Source organism: Bombina bombina, chromosome 10 (assembly GCF_027579735.1).
Source record: "Bombina bombina isolate aBomBom1 chromosome 10, aBomBom1.pri, whole genome shotgun sequence".
NCBI classification, from domain to species: Eukaryota; Metazoa; Chordata; class Amphibia; order Anura; family Bombinatoridae; genus Bombina; species Bombina bombina.
In genome coordinates this window covers 96,218,839-96,239,337 of record NC_069508.1, presented here as the reverse complement: position 1 = coordinate 96,239,337, position 20,499 = coordinate 96,218,839, and the positions used below count along the sequence as shown (strand labels likewise).

Below are 20,499 nucleotides of genomic sequence, written 5' to 3'. Positions count from 1 at the left end.
AATTGAATTTAGAGATATTGTTTCTCACCAATGGAATCAATGGAAATATTTGCTAATATATTTCTGTCTGGATAAGATCTTGGGCAGGATAAACAGTAGACATTTAGTTACAAAACTCGTACAGAGATACCATCTACAGGGTAGAAATTTAAAGTACAACTACACCATACATTAAATGTGTTAATGCCAGCAACAAATACATGTTAGATCCCAAAGCAGGGCTTATGGCAGGTCCAGCCCCTGCCTGGAAAAGTATAGCAGTGCAAAAAATGTGCAGGCAAGGAGACCTGACCTGACATAGGTTCCTCATTGGTGTAACACACCTATTTTACAACATGTACGATGTACTGGAATATGAGACACATTTAAATTTTATAGAAAACAAAAAATGTAAAAAAGTGAGGACATTTTCTTAGCTATTATGCCATTGTGTCCCACTTGTATCCAGTGACATATTTTAATATGTGCAAGACTGGTTTTCTTGCAGCTACAGCTTATATGGCAAATGGGTGAGGACAGCCAAAAACTACCAGTCGGACCAGTGGTCCTCAACAGAAATCTTCATTAATAAAATAGCCATTCCAGTTCTGGTTAAAAGTACAATTAATATCCAATATTTAGTATCAACATTTAAATGTTTATTTTTTACCTTGAGAAGGTACATCCTCTGAGCAAAGGATTTGATCTCAAATTTGCAGTTCACTTTAATACCAGACCGTGCCAAGCCATTTTCAGGAAGTCCATTCAGAATAACAGCCTCATAGTTATATACAATAGTTTTGCTTTGGCTAAAAACGGGCTCTAAAATATATTAACATTATAGTATTAATCAATCAGCTATTACATATTATGGTTTATGTGGCCTCATTTGTCCCTACAATTTTTTACTATCTCTAAAACAGAACAATAACGAGTTGCTCAACATTCAGCTAAAGAACAAAATGTTTTTTGTTCGTGGCTTTTAAATCACATTTTTCAACATTGTTTCTATGTATACACAATTTTCCCTTTTTTATTATATGTAACGAAATGATTTTGTTTAGAAGTCAGCGAAATATTGTATTTTAAATGTAACGATATGTTGGGTCAGCTATTGGTGGATGTTTAACCAATCGTGACCGTCCTATGTATTTTTAAATGTGGTTTTCCCGCTATACCTATACACTTACCTGATGAAACGGCCAGTGAGCTTTTATCGGCTGAGAAACGCGTTGTTATAGCTCTTAAATAAAAACCCCTTTTATTACTTTTACTCAACAGTTTGTTCGCTGACTTCCTTATTTTAAATATATTTTCCTTTACAATTATTTTTCAGTCACTCATTTTTAGTGGCTTATTATTTGATATGCACCGTGTCTCCTGAGGCCTGTGACGTGCCGCAGGTGCATATTTTGGGTGTATTCACACCATACCTTAAAGATCCACTTTCTACAGCTAAACAGCCCAGCTATAGCTGAATATTCAATACACACGCCGGTGAGCAGAGGACAAGCCCAGATCGATAACAGCTACAGCCACCAACTACAGCTATTAACCATCAGCGCGCTGACTGCTGTATGAAGGTCAGCCTGTCTTAATGCACTACTTGGGAGTGCCAACTCCATTGTGAGTATACACCTTGCTGTATCCTATGCTGTGTCCATTTCGTTTCCAGACGATATTGCACCATTGGTCCTCTGTGTTTTCTGTTTCTATCACTACAGATCTCTGATACGACCATCATAGATTCAGTGTACTGACTACTGTATAAAGGTCAGCCCGCCTACATGCACTACTTGCGAGTGCCAAGCTCTTTGTGAGTATCCATTTGGCAGAGATTTTTTTATACCTGTACCTTGTTTTGACCTTGACGATATTACACTATCAGGCGCTCTCTCTCTCTGCTCTCTATTTTCCAGTTCTACCGACTTACCACCGGTTTGGAGTGGTGCAGCCTTCCAGAATTATTGATTTCATCAATTGCATCTATCTATCAATGACTCTGCACTATATGTGAAATCGTTTGTATTGTTTTTTATATTTTTTGATTTTATTCCACCTAACTTTATTTTATCTATTTTCAATAGAAATAACATTGTATCGCTTGACTTATATCGTTCATTTTTTAGAAGTTGAAGTTTTTGTGAAATACACGTCATTGTTTATGTAAAGTCACTTATCTATTTTTTCTGAACTATACAGTTCCTTAGGTACACTCTTGTAAAAAGGACATCCTATATACTTTTTTGAATGATTTTTTATACTATTTTGCACGATCCACTCCACATATATATATTTTTTTGCACACAATAGTATATCAATATAGCGCACCCTATTGTATGATTTTATATCGTACAAATTTTTTTTCTAATCAATAACTATGTGCTCATTGCAATTTGGAATAGATAAATTCTTATATAAATGTGAATTCAATCTACAATCATTGGCACAATATTAAATTATATAGAATTGAATTAATTATAAAGTAGAAAGATATAAATTTACATGGAGGACTGAAAAATAAATTCCACTATACCCAGACTAGAAAAATTTGAAGGAAATTAGTGTAAAAATAAAATATAAAAAAATATATAGGACTAGATTACAAGTGGCGTGCTATTTAGCACTCTTGCTCAAACGTAATCTTTTTGCGCACATGGGTTAGCACGCATATTACTACTTGAAAGTAAAAGTGTTGCGCACGAGCAAATCCCACCATGCACTAATTTAAGGACCTCAGATATTGCAACCACACTTTTTCTCCCCATAGATTTTAATGGACAACGCTGAAGAAAATAAACTAACACTTATTGCTTACACGTTAGGCTGACAGAAGTTATTATATCATAAGCAAATACCACCACACACTAATTTAAGGACCTCAGATATCGCAACCACACTTTTTCTCCCCATAGATTTTAATGGACAATGCTGAAGAAAATAAAACTAACACTTATCGCTCACATGCTAGACCGACAGAAGTTATTAAAATATCACATTCCAATATTTTTAACATACAGGAATTTTATTTTATTTTAAATAGATAATTCTACATATATATCTGTATATCTTTTCCTATAGAAATATATATTTAAAAATACAAATTAAAACAAATTCTATTTTAAGAACATGGGAATGTAAACTATGTGTAATGCATTTCAGGTTTTGCGCTTTAGGTCTAACGTGGTGTCTGGTTTGCACACATGAAGAGTTAGTTATCTTAAATCTATTCTAAATAATCCAGAGAATATATATAAATACATATATATATATATATATATATATATATATATATATATATATATATATATATATATATATATTACAGAATCTATAATCATTTTAATAATTAAATTAATAATTATTTTTTAATATTTAATATTTCAATGACACTCTTTTTTACTAACCCAACTCCACGTTAGACCTAAAGCGCAAAACCCAAAGTGTTACGCAGATTTTACATTCCTAGATTCTTTACAAATACTTTTTTTATTTATATTATTAAAAACATATTTAATGTGAAATATTTACAGTAAGTTCACAATTAAACACAATATTAAATTTTATTTTAGAAATATTATTTATATATATATATATATATATATCTTTTTAAAATAAAAATAACATTTTCCTGTATGCGAAGAACATTGAAATGTGAAATATTAATAATCCTGTCAGGTATAGCCCTCTGGGTTTAATATGATGGCAGGTTAGCGCGTGATCGAAAAGTGTTAGATTTTTTAAAGTGGGCTAGAATTTTTCTATTCCGAATTTTTTGGTGACTTAGGGCAGAGAAAATAAAGGTATTCCTAATTGGTGAAGATGTAATATGAGTATTTTATTTAAATCTAATACAGATTTATTTAATTAAATGTCATAAATTGTTTAAGATGCAGAGAAAGAAATATTACAGAAGAAAATAAAGGGATTTGAGTAAACTAATAAGACAAAAAATATCTTTAGAAAAACTGTAGAACAAAACAAAGGAAAATATTGTTTTTACACTTAGTATTTTAGAATTTCATACTATTTGTAAAAAAAAAATTGAAAAGTCTTCTAAGAAACCTTAACTGTACAACTTTCTTAGAGTCTAATTATATATAAGAAAGACCCTAGACGCAATTGGTTAACAACAAAGGGATATTGGACATGTGGATCCAATGGGTGTAAAATGTTAGAGGTGATAAAAAATGTAAAACCTTTTAACAGGAGAAAGTGCTGACATTAATTGATATGCAAATTTTAGAATTTGCCTATTAGAGTGTTGTCTTCGTACTGTACAGTATGTAGGAAAAATGACTAGACTAGACTAACTTAAATGGATATGGAAGACAACAGTTATCTTAGAAATGTTATAATTTGATTATATCATTAAATCCCCACTTTACTCTTTGTTTCCTTAGTAGAAAGTTGTTTTTTTCTATAAGAGCATACCCAGAGAGGCTCATGAGAACCTATCTTGAACACTGTATGTAAAGCACTGTTACATTCTTTGTTGCAAACACTGATGCCATTTAGTGCACACTCTTGAGTATTCCTAGGTTGCAGTCATGTAAAGTAGCTAGGTTTTAACAAAGCATATAATGAGAAAGAAGTATATTTTACTTGGCTACTTTATAAAAAAATTGTATGATCTATTGAAACCATTTTTTTACTTTGACTCCCATGTCCCTTTAAAGATGTAGAACTGTATAACAAGGATTTAACAGTGGAAAAACACTTCAGTGTTTTACATGCAGATAGTTCATACAAAATAATTTATTTAGCTTTATTGTCACCTTGAGGTGGAACTAATTATAAACTTTTATTTAATTTAGAAAAAAAATAGGGTTTGAAATATGCTAAATCTTTAATGGGTTATTCGTTATATTATTGTATAGATTTGTTTAGTGTGATTATTAAAGAGACAGTAAAGTCATGATATTTAAAACAAAGTTCCATTTTACTTCTGTTATCAAATTTGCTTTGTTCTTTTGGTCTTCTTTGTTGAAAAACATACATAGGTAGACTCAAGAGCAACAATGTTCTACTGGGAGCTAACTAGTGATTGGGTACCTACATGCCTCTTGTTATTGGCTCATCTGATGCATTCAGGTAGTTCCCAGTATTGTGCCTTCAACAAAGGATACCAAGAGAATAAAAATAGTTTGCTTATAATAGTAAATTAGAATGTTTTCTAAAATTGTATGTTCTATCTGAGTCATGGAAGAAAGAAAATGTGTTTAATATTCTTTTTAAATAAAGGTGTGGATATAGTCAAAAATTAAACGCCTAGATTACGAGTTCTGTGTTAGCTTTAAAAAGCAGCGTTAAGGGGTCCTAATGTTGCTTTTTAACACCTGCTGGTATTACAAGTATGGCAGGTACAGGTGTTCCGCTCACTTTTTTTCCGCAACTTTTCCATACCGCAAATCCCCTTACGTTAATTGCGTATTATATCTTTTTAATGGGATTTGGCTAACGCTGGTATTACAAGTCTTGGAAGACTCCTACCGCATATAAAAGTCAGTAGTTAAGAGTTTTATGGGCTAACGCCGGAACATACAGCTCTTAACTACAGTGCTACAAAGTACACTAACACCCATAAACTACCTATGAACCCCTAAACCGAGGCCAAGTCTGGTGAAAGTGCTAACAGACAATGGGGAAGTAAAATGTGACTGGATGTTTTAACTGGTCAGAATTAATCACAGATATATAAAAAATGTAGGAAAATATGGGTTACAAATATAAACATTTATTGAAATAAACACATATTCTTAATAGTGCAAATCTAATAGTGCAAATCTATGACCGGTCATAAAAAATGAAAAAAATCTTAAAAACTGTCCTAATAAAATCCTTATGGACTATAAAATTCACAAAACCATATATAAATGTATAAAATTCAGCCGGGTGGGGCAATGGTTTCTAAACCCAGTGTAAAACTTCTTGCAGCACAAGATAAACACAAATGTTTAATGGTGCACCACTCCTGGATATATTAAATGAGACTTTTCACCATTCCATGTAATAAAAAAAGATGATGTGCATTATATATTGCACAGATATCCCAATAGCAGGAATATAATACACACTTCACTTAAACCAAAATCCTCCTTTTATCCATATCAAAGCAAAGGAAGCAACTTAGAAGTTTTCGAAAGGACAGTCTTAACTGAATTAGAGAGACTAAAGGTAGATGATAATAGTAAAATTAGGTTCAATATGACTAGGAAGGAAAGGGAAATACTGACACAGTTACAAAAAAACAAGGACATAACCATTAAACCGGCGGACAAGGGCAGTGGCCTTGTTATTATGGAAACGTCCAAATATATAAATGAAGCCAATCGATTATTAAATGACGTAGAAACTTACCAGAAAATGAAATTAAACCCACTAAATAAGATAAACAACAGGTTATATGACATGCTAGCAAAAGCTAAAGATAATGGGTTAATCGATAGTAAGGAATTTAATTTCATCCATCAGAAATATCCCAAAATGGCCATGTTTTATTTTCTGCCCAAAATTCATAAAACTCTTGTTGACCCGCCAGGATGTCCAATTATTTCCGGTATTTCTTCAATCTGTTCCAACCTTTCCTTATTTGTAGATACCCAACTCCAAAGTTATGTACAGAGACTACCGTCATATTTAAAAGATACCACTGAAGTATTGAATCTCCTAAAAGATTTAGATTGGCATGATGACTATATTTTAGCAACGAGCGACGTTAGCTCCTTATATACTAGTATCCAACACGATAAAGGGGTAGCGGCAGTAGATTGGTTTTTAAAAAATGAGAACGAAACACAAATGAGATACAATAACTTTATTCTAGAATGTATTGAATTTATACCTAAAAAATAATATATTTGCATTTAATGGGAATGTGTACCTCCAGGTTCAAGGTACTGCAATGGGCACGAGGTTTGCTCCCAGCTATGCCAACCTGTTTATGGGTAAATGGGAATACCACTACCTACAGGGACATAGGCTGGGAGCAAGCCTCGTGCTATACAAAAGATATATTGACAACATCTTAATAGTGTGGAAGGGGAGTGAGGAGAGCTAAATATCTTTTTTGGAAGAAATGAATCAAAATGATGTTAATTTAAAATTCACACACACCATCAGTAAACAACTCATCACCTTTCTCGATTTGGACATTAATGTAGAAAATGGTTGAGTAGCTACCAAAAATCATTTTAAGTCCATAGATGCCAACAATTATATTCCCACACACAGCTGCCATCTAAGACGTTGAATTGATAATATCCCCAAGGGTCAATTTCTCAGAGTTAGAAGAAATTGCTTGAAAATCTCTGATTACAACCAACAAGTGAAAGTATTAGAAAGCAGATATTTAGAGAAGGGCTATGATTCAGAGATATTAGAAAGAACCATCTCGGAAATAAGAAGTGTAGAGAGACAAGATCTCCAATCCAAGACGCCAAAAATTAAGAATGAAACGAGAGACACCCAGAAAAATCCTCTGGTAACGAATTTTAGCTATCATCATAATCTTCTGAAGAAAATAGTTAATAAACATTGGCACCTCATTAAATCTGACCCAATCATTGGAGATATAATTTCTGAACACCCCCAAAATATTTTTCGAAAGGCAACTTACATTAAAAACATAGTAGCACCTAGTGATTTCAATAAGAAAGCCCAACAGTCTAACACTAGAACTATAGACCTGACAGGGAATACATTAAGAGGGTATTATCCTTGTTATAGCTGTATAGCCTGCAAACACAGAACCAAATGTAAAGAGTACACTTCTACTAATACAGGCAAAAAATATAACATCAAGGACACTATTAGATGCAGCTATAAAGGGGTCATATATCTCATTCAGTGCTCCTGTAGTAAACAATACATAGGAGAGACCACCAGGACCCTGCAAACTAGGATCATGGAACATCTTAACCTAATAAAGAAAGGAGATCAAGATACTAGACTGTATGAACATTTCAGGTTGAAGCATCAAAATAATAACATATATCTTAAATACTGGGGTATTTGTAAGATTAAGAAACCCTGGCGGGGTGGAGATTATGAATGCCTACTCCTATGGAAAGAAGCCGAACTTATATATGAATTACAAACACTATACCCCAAGGGTTTAAATTCTGAATTGGACCTCAACCCCTTCATTCTAGATTAAACATTTCTTTTAAATCTCTTTTACCTAATATATAATATATTTTGTATATTTTTATAATTTTATTTAAATATTTATATATTTATCTATTTTGGAACCTAATCAGACACACTAGATATGGACATAATGCCCGGTTAAAGGGTTAATATCGATTTAACAACCTATATACAGTTGTCTTATTTTTGATCCTTCACACTATTTACCAGACAGTGTCCCTGCCCTGATTATAGGAATTAATTCTGTCTTATAGTTTTTTATAGATATACCCTATTCTTGTCCATAACAGATTAGCTAGTATCCCAGCCAAAGGAGTTAACATAACAAGGTCCTTCTAGATATTCACACAGTTAGATCTTGTATCATTTGTAATAACCAATCAGATATTTATTCAGCCCTATTTTGAAGGATAATACCCCAAATGTAACCATTTTTTATATTGCTATCCAGAAATTCACAGACCTTGGCTGTTTTTAATTTTTAATACATGCTCTTATATATATTTTGTGTATATTTTCTATATGTATATATTTTATATATGTATGCATAAAATCTTGTGCATACTACTTATCGGGATATGTTATTGCACGAAACTGATCCATTAAGTAGTGTACCATATAATAAAACACTTATCGATTCCATGTTAGATATTATGCTACACAATAGGTAAACCATCTAAATGGATACATTTTATTATATTTTTATGGTTTTTTAAAATTGTTTATTTTAGCAGGATTATATTTAATACACTTTTACAAATTGTTTGTTTTAATAAATTTTATGTAATTATATAACCATCATTTTTTTAAGTCGCGTTTCATACTTTTAGAATAGGAGTTAAAACATTCAAAATACGGATGGGCATTATAAAGACATAGATCTTCCACCTTAACAAAATTCACCAATTCCATCTTAACAACGAACTATTGAAAAAGAGGCTAGATTGCTAGACCAATCAGAAGCTATCAACATTTATATAGTTAACACTAAGTCCATTAAAACCATCTTGAGAAAGCCACGATAAGTGGTGAAACGCGTTGATGGTTGTTTCACGGATACATACAGAAGTTTGCTATACCTTATCTACCTAAAAAAACTAAGGATTACAAAGGATTCCATCGGCACTACTTTTTTCTATAGCATACAGCATACTCTGCGCAGAGTTGAAGATCCTTAATCCGGACGGATCTACTTTCTGAAGGGAACGGACGTGCGTGTGACGTCACCGGCTATCTGTGGAGCTGCAAAGACACTTGTGCCATCCGGTGAGTGGACGAGGTATACCCACAAACGAATAGGTAGGCACTTAGAGGTGTAGCAGCCCGATAGTACGGCAGACATACACGGCCCATTAATACACGCTATCACGTTTGGTAAACAGGTTATCCTTTGTAGACATATGAGAGATACACCAGAAGGACTCCAAGTTATTATACGGGACAGCATTGTATAACGAACTATAACATAATCGACACCTCTGACCAACAGTTTGACTTTTGGGATATCTGTGCAATATATAACGCACATCATCTTTTTTTATTACATGGAATGGTGAAAAGTCTCATTTAATATATCCAGGAGTGGTGCACCATTAAACATTTGTGTTTACCTTGTGCTGCAAGAAGTTTTACACTGGGTTTAGAAACCATTGCCCCATCCCACTGAATTTTATACATTTATATATGGTTTTGTGAATTTTATAGTCCATAAGGATTTTATTAGGACAGTTTTTAAGATTTTTTTCATTTTTTATGACCGGTCATAGATTTGCACTATTAAGAATATGTGTTTATTACAATAAATGTTTATATTTGTAACCCATATTTTCCTACATTTTTTATATAATCTGTGATTAATTCTGACCAGTAAAAACATCCAGTCATATTTTACTTCCCCGTTGCTGTTAGTGCACTTTCACCAGACTGTACCTTTTTTTTCTATTTCTTTGAGTATATTTGTTTTTGGGAGCAGATAGGTGTTTGTGCAAGGGGTTTCTTATTTGCGCACCAATAAAACATTACCACTCTCCTAATCCGAGGCCCCCACACATCGCAAAAACTATAATAAAATTATTTAACCCCTAATCTGCCGACCGGACATAGCCGCCACCTACATTATACCTATGAACCCCTAATCTGCTGCCCCTAACATTGCCGGCACCTACATGATATTTATTAACCCCTAATCTGCCCCCCCCCCAATGTCGCCGCCACCTACCTACACTTATTAACCCATAATCTGCCAACCGGACATCGCAGCCACTATAATAAATGTATTAACTCCTAAACCGCCGGACACCCGCCTCGCAAACACTATAATAAATTTTATTAACCCCTAATCTGCTCTCCCTAACATCGCCGCCACTTACCTACAATTATTAACCCCTAATCTACCGCCCCCAACGTCGCTGCTACTATAATAAAGTTATTAACCCCTAAACCTAAGTCTAACTTTAACACGACCTAACTTAAATATAATTTAAATAAATCTAAATAAAATTACTACAATTAAATAAATTAATCCTATTTAAAACTAAATACTTACTTATAAAATAACCCCTAATATAGCTACAATATAACTAATAGTTACATTGAAGCTATTTTAGGATTTATATTTATTTTACAGGCAACTTTGTATTTATTTTAACTAGGTACAATAGCTATTAAATAGTTAATAACTATTTAATAGCTACCAAGTTAAAATAATTACAACATTACCCGTAAAATAAATCCTAACCTAAGTTACAAATACACCTAACACTACACTAATAAATTAACTACAATTATCTAAAATAAAATATAATTAAATAAACTAAACTATATTACAAAAAAAACAAACACTAAATTACAAAAAATAAAAAAATATTACAAGAAGTTTAATCTAATTACACCTAATCTAAGCCCCTTAATAAAATATAAAAGCCCCCCGAAATAATAAAATTCCCTATCCTAAACTGTAGCTATATTAGGTTTTATTTTATAGGTAAGCATTTAGTTTTAAATAGGAATAATTTATTTAATTATAGAAATTTTATTTAGATTTATTAAAAATAGATTTGTTAGGGGGTGTTAGGGTTAGGGTTAGACTTAGGTTTAGGGGTTAATACATTTAATATAGTAGCAGCGACGTTAGGGGCGGCAGATTAGGGGTTAATAAATATAATATAGGTTTCGGCGATGTTAGGGGCAGCAGATTAGGGGTTCATAGGGATAATGTATGTGGCGGCTGGGAAAATATCAGTAAAAAGGATTCCTTGCTTTGCTTTGTTCATTTATTTTATTTAGGTTAGTATTATTATTGATGGTTCACACCTTTTAAAAGAGAACAATATTTAATTTTTTAATTTTGTTCTGCTTAATTTCTGTTTAGTGTGTTTCATTGCCCTATAGAGATGATAATTCCTTGCATTTGGGGCAGTTAAAATAGTCTGGCAAACTACGCTGTGAGAGACACACTATTCTAAGTCTGTTCCCCAGATTTAAAATAAAGAATAATGAGCAGTGGTTAGAAAAACTAAATTTAACTATATTACCACCTCTGCTGGAATGCTGACCTGCTTATAAACAGATCTAATTACTACCCTTCTACATGGCTTAACTGCTATGTCCTTTGTTGTGTAAAATTAGCATCTCAATGGTATCTTGTACATCCTGTGTTAACATTTAAAAAAAAAAAAAAACTACTATGCTGTGAGAGACACACTATTCTAGTATATATATATATATATATATATATATATATATATATATATATATATATATATATATATATATATATATATATATATATATATATAATTTTTTTTTTATTATTTTAGTTCTAACGGCTATCTGTTAAAAATGTCTGGAAAAAACTATATTTCACAGGAAATCTGTGATTACTTTAACAATTACATTCATAAATATAATGGTCCATTCCTCATCCCAGAAGCTAAAAACAACAAGTGTGAAAGTGTTTTAGATATACTAACACAGGTATTAACTCTTAAAAAGATGAATAATAATAAAAGAAAATGTATGATAGCGCAGGCAGTGATTTCAACTATAAAGAGATTAACGGACATTATTGGAGAACTTACAGAGCAAAATAAAGACCTTAAATTAAAGTTAGATAACACACAGACTGACAGAGATTGTATTAAGCTTTCTGCTTTAACTAACAACATACAGATCAGTAAATTACAACGTAAATTAAAATTAACAGAACACATCAGTAACGAATACTCAAACAAAATTACTGAGTTACAGATGAAAATTGAACAAAAAGAAAAAATAATTAGTGATATTTCTGGGAACAATGCAGATAGTGATAACTTACTGCCACAAAGGAAAGAGCCAAAACAATTAGTAAAACAAGATAAAATGCAAATGGGCCCCACTAAAAACCCAAGTTCTGTTCCAATTGCCCCTGTCATAATTTCTGAGAATTTTAACAACCTGAAAGTTCCTACAGGTTTTTTAAATCAGACTAGGCCAATGACTGTAGCAGATAAAGACATTTTTAAGAAATGGTGGGGCACAATCCCCACAAACAGCTTTAATAACTTTTCACATTGGTTTCACAAGGGAACTGAAAAAGCCATAAAATTAGGTATGAGCATGCCGGAATGGACCGAATTGCTTCAAGATGCCATGGGGCCCTATGCCAACAGGTTATTAGGATTTAATTCAAGTATATGTGATCAGGCTGGCAGGATAGCTAAAACCTTTTTCAATTTTACTAGTCTAGAGAAAGAGATTAGTGAAATTACCATGAGACCACTAGATGGGCCATTTGAAGTAGCAAAAAGAGTTTTATTTTGGTGTGTGCGGCGCCAGCCACAGACCCAAATGGTCTGGGGGTCACCAGCTCACATACAGAGGGTACTTGAAGCTCTCCACAGAAAATGTCAGGAGTTTGTAAAGCTGTATGATCCAAACTCCACAAACCTACATATGGTGCTCACTAGAGCTGAGAAGTGGTGGAATTATCACCCATACACCATTAAGGCAAATTCTGCAGTGAAACAATCAATGGAGAATCTGAATATTCACAGGCAGGAATCAGAGAGGGGTAATAGAAGGAATGTTTGTGGATATCAGAATAGTAGAGCATCAAATACAGAAAACTGGAGAGACAGGAATTTAAATGGCGATATTAACAGAGGAGAAAATTGGAGGCTGAGGTCAAATGAGATAAACAATAAGGCCAACTTAAGTTATTGGGAACTCAAACAAAAAAACAGGAGCATGAGAGATCAAATTGGGTTTCTAAAGAAGCAACTGACAGAGCTGGAGGGCTCAAATTAAATCATTCATTTTTTTTTATAAGCATATTTGTTTGCAGTACATTTGTATCGTGTAATGTGTACTTTAGTTTTAAGTTCAATTAATAATTTTAAGTGTTTTTCATTATTAAGTTTTAAATGCCAATATTAAGAATGTATAGTTAATTGATGCATTCTCTTTCTAAAAAAACAATAACAGATACCTCCATTGTGATTAGTTTTGGGAGGCCACATGCAATACCATTTCTATGTAAACTGTCTGAAGTCTTATCTTGCAGGAAGAAAACCAATGAAGATAGAAGGCTTCTCACCTTTCCTTCCAGTTTTTCCCCAATAACACATATTATAGATTGTTGTTTTTCAGGTGTCTTCAGGACTGATCTTACCATGAAGCTATGATGGTGGGGTTGGACAAATTAAATAAGTATAATGTATCACAATGGAGATGTAAAATGGTGCATTAGGCCAAAATAATATATATATATATATATATATATATATATATATATATATATATATATATATATATATATATATATATATATATATATATATATATAGCATAAAGGGGTAAATAATCATATAAATCAAGCAACATAAGTTAAGTAAGGGTGCGAGTGGGATGATGCAATAACAGAGGCACTTTCCAACTTGAAGTTAATAACTGTGAATGTGGTTTCTACTGCAGATGGAGTGTTGTAGTGTGAAGTAAATATATGCCTGTTTTTAATATTTTTTTCATTCCTTTGAGGCTCTTGAAAAAAACAAAATGGTTCAAAGAGAGAGATTTGGTAAAGCAAAAGCAAGGACCGGATGCCAAAAGCAAGGACCAGATGCCAAAAGATGAAAACAAAGGACTTCAGTGAACCATTATAACTTTTGTTTTACAGGCACAATTCACACTTTCTTAATAAAGATTTTACTACACACATACCCATCTAGTGTACCCACACTCACACACTCATACATGAACTTTTCCCAATATTTAAGACCATTTTTTAAATGTTGCTAATGGGGTTTAGCATAGGATTTTGTGTTTCTATGTATAATTTGAAATTCATTTTTTCTAATGAATTGTATAAAGTTAGATTAGGAATTGACAGTCCTAGGAAAGTACAGAAGAGCTCATATCGCTGAGGGAATGATTCCGAAGGGATAGTGGGAGAATTTCTCCTGTAAGGTTTTCGCTCCCACTGTGTTCTTCTGTACTAGTGGGTATAACTAGAAAACGGGGCAACATAGGAGAAGAAAAGTGAGGGAATGTGGTGACATTTTATCACTGGAATATTCACTTAGCTGTTATTGGGATCCCTTCCCCCAGGTACACCTTTCTCTATGAACTATAGACACTCCCATTGGTCTTTTTGAGTGGCATTTGATAAGCCACTCCCTTTTGAATTGGGTTATAAAATACTGTAACACCAGAGCCTCTGCCTCTTCTATTGTATCCTGCTCCTGCTAAAAGATGGATGATGTTGGACACAGAGAATCTGGCTAAGTATTTCTGGGATAATATTCTGTGTAGCACAATTGGGGTTAGTTTAGAAAAGTTGCCCTGTATCTTAAAATGTGGACTGTTTATCTTTAAAATAGATTTATATATATATACCTGTAAATATTTATCTTATTATTAACATATATTGATTCCTAAATAAACTGTTTGACAAATAATGGAGGACTCCTCTCAGAGTTTATTTCACAATTTATCTGTGTTGGTTTTAGTGGTACCACCATAGAGATTTAGTATATTATATTTAGTAGAAAGTAGAGATATTTTAAATTAATAGTTAACCACACCCTCTATGCCCAAATCATGAGGTATCGAGGTATACAGACTCAAAATGTCCATTGTCATGAGGGTACAACCAGGAGGGATCACCAAGGCTGAGATTCTCCCCAAGAAGTCAGTGGTATCTTGTAAATAAGAATCCACATATCTTTTCTAATGGTCTAGTGAGATGATCCAAAAAAATAGTCAAAGGTTGGTCTGCGCCTGCCACTATCGATCATCCTGGGTGGTTAACTATGTCCTTGTGCATGTTAGGTAATACGTAAAACACAGGAATAATCAGATTCTCATTAATTAGAAATTGAGCCTGTTTATTAGTGATGATATTCATCATTGATGCTTCAAAGACTAATTTCTTAACTGTAAGTAACAATGTAGAGGTAGGATCCAATTTAATGACCTCATAGTTAGTGACATAATTTAATTGTTTCACCAGTGTTATATATGCTTCCACCATCACATTAGATTGTGGGGGATTAAAGGTACTTTTGGGTTTGATATGCTGCACATGGAACTGAAAGGGGGTGGTACAAGAGGATTCATAAGTGCTCTCAAACTCTTGTTTATTAAAGAAACTCTTTAATCTCAGACTTCTAAAAAAAATTGTAAATCACATTCAGTGGTAAAGAAGTCTGGATAACTAGTTGGCACAAAAGATAACCCTTTAAAGTGCACTCCATTAAAGTCTATGGGGAGAATAAGTTAACATGGTCACAACATCTGAAGTATTTTATTTAGTGTGCGTGCAAAAAAATTTCTTTCAACTTGTAATACCAGTGCTAATTCAGGTGTGCAAAAACGTTATTTCTGGCGGTGTAGAGTGCTCCACTGAAAGCACTAAATAGTGGTCCACTTGTAAGCTATCCCTAAGTGTTAACATCTAAGTATAAAATACAAAGCAAAGTAATGAAAATCCACCTTTCTCCAGATTTATGTAAAGGGAAATAACATAAGTTATGTGGCAAATGAAAATTTTAAGAAATTGAATAGAAATAATAGAAACTTTGTAACAGGAAAGTTCCCCAACAAGGTGTGTGCTCGTGTGTACACAAATTTTAGCCCAGTGTTAAAAAAAATAAATAAATAAAAAATAATGAACATACAGTATGTTAAAAGCTTTAGTAGAACAATTTTTTTTTTCAACTCCACCCAGAATTTCTTGCAGTACTTTCTTAAAGTACATTACAGAGAAAAATGGTCTCTATCAGTGTCATAAAGGGAGCTATACATATAATGAGTGCCAGAACTGTCCAGTAATTTTGTTCATCACCGGTTGGGTAACTGTGACATTTGTCCATATCTCAGGACCTCTCGTGATCATCTGATAGTATGATACAACGTGGAGAGAGTTGTCCATTTGATGATCTTAGCTGGGTGAAAACTGGCCTCTTAAAGGGACAGAAAACACATTGGAGCATATTTATCAAGCTCCGTTTGGAGCTTGATGCCCCATGTTTCCGGCGAGCCTAAAGGCTCACCAAAAACATAAGTCATGAAGCAATGGTCTAAAGGCCGCTGCTCCATAACCTGTCCGCCTGCTCTGAATACGATCGGGTTGATTGACACCCCCTGCTAGTGGCCGATTGGCCGAAACAGAAGTTATGAAGCAGCAGTCTAAAGACTCACCAAAAACATAAGTCATGAAGCAATGGTCTAAAGGCCGCTGCTCCATAACCTGTCCGTCTGCTCTGAATACGATCGGGTTGATTGACACCCCCTGCTAGCGACCGATTGGCCAGGAATCTGCAGGGGGCAACATTGCACCAGCAGTTCACCAAAACTGCTGGTGCAATGATAAATGCTGACAACGTATGCTGTCGATATTTATCGATGTGCAGCAGACATGATACGCAATATCGGATCATGTCCGCTCGCACCATAATAAATAGGCCCCATTGTAGTTTTCTGCAAGTTTTCCAATAGACTAACATATAGACTCTGAACTATATTAGAACTACTTAACACCTTGTTTGCTGCAATAATTTTGTTAGCAGTCAAACTACACTCTCTACTTTCCTTATATGGAAAAGCCAATCTAACCTGCACCTGGAAAAGACAGGATTTGCCACTGTTATTTTGTTAATAAAATTGTCGTTAACAAAATAAGATAAATGAGATAAAGATATGTGACAGGGTTAAGCTAATAAAGCCTGTCATATTGCTCATAATTTTTTTCAGACTTGAAAGTCCACACGTTTCATAACAAATTTAAATTACAAGAAAGAAAAAAGGGGGCAAAATAAAGAATAAACTAATATTGCAACGCTGCTTTACCTTCATTTAGCTTTTTATATTACACATGTGTCCCATTAACTGGTGGGTTATGTTTAATTATTTGACCCCACACAGGGCTGTAGAGAAAGTATTACTGATTATCATAAAGACATGTTGAACTAATGCAGTAGAATTAATTTACTAATTCATTTCCAGCATTTGTAGTTAAAGAAAAAAAAATCATTTATTTTTTCCTGCTGCATTTTTGCTAAATATAAGGTAAAAAAACATATTTGCAGGTTCTGGTACAGCCTCCTTCCTGTGAGTATTTTTGTAAGAGCTAGTGAGAGGCTGTATTTCCTGAGCCATTAATAAACACTGTTCTTCTCTTTGCCTCGGGAGCACTTTGTTCCGTTTATTTGACACAAATGAGTTTTTAGCAAACCATTTGTGAGATGGATGAATGACATTGTTGAATGGTCAGAAGAACTGCATCATGAAGTCTTCATTGTTCACAGGTTATTGCTCACAACTATCCTGTGTATTGTGGGACAGTCACAGTCTGGAGTTTCTGCCTAGTGCCCTCGGCCTCTAATATATGGTGAGCATTTGAAGAATATGTGATGGACCTGCTTGTTTGACTTTGTGTCAGTGATGGTGGTATCTCATTGTGGTGCTTTTGAGTGAGATGATAAAATAAAATAAGGCATTGCAGTTGCAAGCCTGGTTACATTTTCCTAGTTTGTTTAAATCGCTGATATTTACCAGCTTCAGTACAAGTACAAGGAGGAGATATTTTACTTGTATTCTCAAACTTTTCTTTTCATTGTAGCTACATCTCTTGGTTTTCTGTTGTTTTTTTGTTTTTATAAGAGTTCTCTCAAATAGTGAAATCTGTAGTGTATTCTTTTTTTTTTTTTGGTGTGAAATTAGTGTGTGTGTGTGTGTGTGTTGGGGGGCTTTATGGATTCTTGCACCTGTGCCCGGTTTCTAGTTACGCCTCTGATTCAGCAGAAAGAACAACAGAGCCTGGTCCTAAACATCATTGCATTTACAAAACAATTTTTTATTGTAGAGTTTTAAGGTGTTTCCCCAGCAAATCACTATTCATTAATTATCACTCTACTATATGTCAATGAATTTTATGCTCACTTGTTATTTAGGTTTTTAGTCTTATTATAGTGTGATAGTGTTGTCCAAGAAATAGGGGTTAATGATACTGCTAGTGTTTGGCAAAATGTACCAGGTCAGAGTGTCCCAGAAATTAATTCTAGTATTTTTGTTTTCAAGATTTTTTTGTGACATAAAAGGTATGGGCAGAGAGAATACAGGTATTCCTGATTGGTGAAGATGTAACATGAGTATTTTATTTAAATTGAATACAGATTTATTTAATTCAATTTAATAAATGTGGAGAAAGAAATATTAGAGAAGAAAATAAAGGGTCTTGACAGTAAACTAACAAGACCAAAATATTGCTTTAGAAAAACTGTAGAACAAAACAAAAGAATATATGGTTTTTACAACTTAGTAATGTATTTTTTACAATTTCATACTATTTGTAAAATTATTCTGAAAAGCCTTCTAAGAAACCTTAAAGGGACATGAAACCCAAAATTTTTCTTTCATGATTCAGATAGAGAATACAATTTCAAGCAACTTTCCAATTTACTTCTATTATTTAATTTGCTTCCTTCTCTTGTTATCCTTTGCTGAAAGGTTTATCTAGGCAAGCTCAGGAGCAGCAGAGAAACTAGGTTCTAGCTGTTTATTGGTGGATGAATATATATATATATTGATTGTGATTGGCTCAACCATGTGTTCAGTTAGAAACCATTAGTGCATTGCTGCTCCTTCAACAAATGATACCAAGAGAATGAAACAAATTAGATAATAGAAGTAAATCAGAAAGTTGTTTAAAATGGTATTCATGGGTTCTTGGAGTTCCGGAGGTGGAGAGCGTGGGTGTGAGGTCACGTGATACACCTGCTCTGTTTTTCCTTGCAAGCAGTTGGTGAAATGAACCTCGCCCAAACCCTTAGACTCAGGGTGGCTTGCCTAGCTTAATCTACATCGCTACTGGAACTTCACAAAGTGCCACGACATTGCACTGAGCTGCATATCGCAGTAACTAAAAGGACTTGTCTTCTCCTTATAGCTATTGTATACCTTATTGGCTACCAAAGCTGCTGTTCTCTTACTGAAAAGTCATCCCTAATCACATAACCAGCATAAACACACCCTCTCTCCCCCCCCTCCCACGGGTGCTGCATGAGGGGGGCTTACCTTCCTTGCTTCGTCTGATTACCCCTTTTACTGCGGGAATGGAATGAGGAGGCTATCTGTCTGAGGTTTGGGGCCCAATTGGGCTGAAACGTTTGTGCTGCCATTCCCAGAGGGTCTATTCACCTCCCTGTATAGGCTACCTATCGTAGGCGTGTATCCTGAAGTGCCCTGGATGACGACCGGTTGTTTCCTTCTCTTGCAGTGCCGCTGAGGTGTGGGGATTGGTCCATCTTTCTGATGGTTGACCACGAGTGCCTGGGGTGAGATATAGAGGTAAAGAAGGCTCAGAGAACTACTTTGTTCTGGCTCGGCTTCCCCCTCCCACTGGTGCTGTGTGAGGCCGGCTTCTGCTTCCTGGTCATTCTCTTCCAAATGAGAAAGTTCTCTTCCAACCTGACTGGGGCTTGTCTTCCCGGCCCACTCTGGGTCTGGTCCACGGCATCTTTTCAGCACTGATTTCTCCTATTTGCTCACTGGTTCTCAGCCTCCCACCAGTGCTGAGTGAGGGGGGCTGCCTCTGCACTTTATCGGCTACTTCTTCTGCAGCACATTCCAAGCTATGGTATGATATTGCCTTGAAACTTATGGTCATGATTTATTCGTCTTTCTCTCCCCTCCCTGCTCTAGCCACTTGTGTTTTTACCCACTACATGGAATAGTGCTCCTTCTTTTTACCTCCTAGCAGTTGAATTCTGTGGTGGATAAATGCCAGCTATTTTTTTCAAATTAAAAAGCATAATTGATGTTTGCATTAGTCTGGCAGGATGACCCAATAATTGGGTAGTATCTGGAGGAAGGGGCAAAAAGGCTGGG

General features: G+C 34.3%; 1 protein-coding gene across 1 annotated transcript in view; it reads right to left on the bottom strand.

Moving 5' to 3' along the window:
- Positions 1–20,278, bottom strand: part of LOC128640735 (vitellogenin-A2) — a 47,697-nt gene extending 27,419 nt beyond the window's left edge. The window contains exons 1-2 of the mRNA XM_053693162.1: positions 20,080–20,278; positions 650–801 (exon numbers count right to left, since the gene is read on the bottom strand). Coding sequence (XP_053549137.1) covers positions 650–801; positions 20,080–20,278 — 351 coding nt within the window. The remainder of the gene's footprint in view (positions 1–649; positions 802–20,079) is intronic.
- Positions 20,279–20,499: the final 221 nt, after the last annotated feature.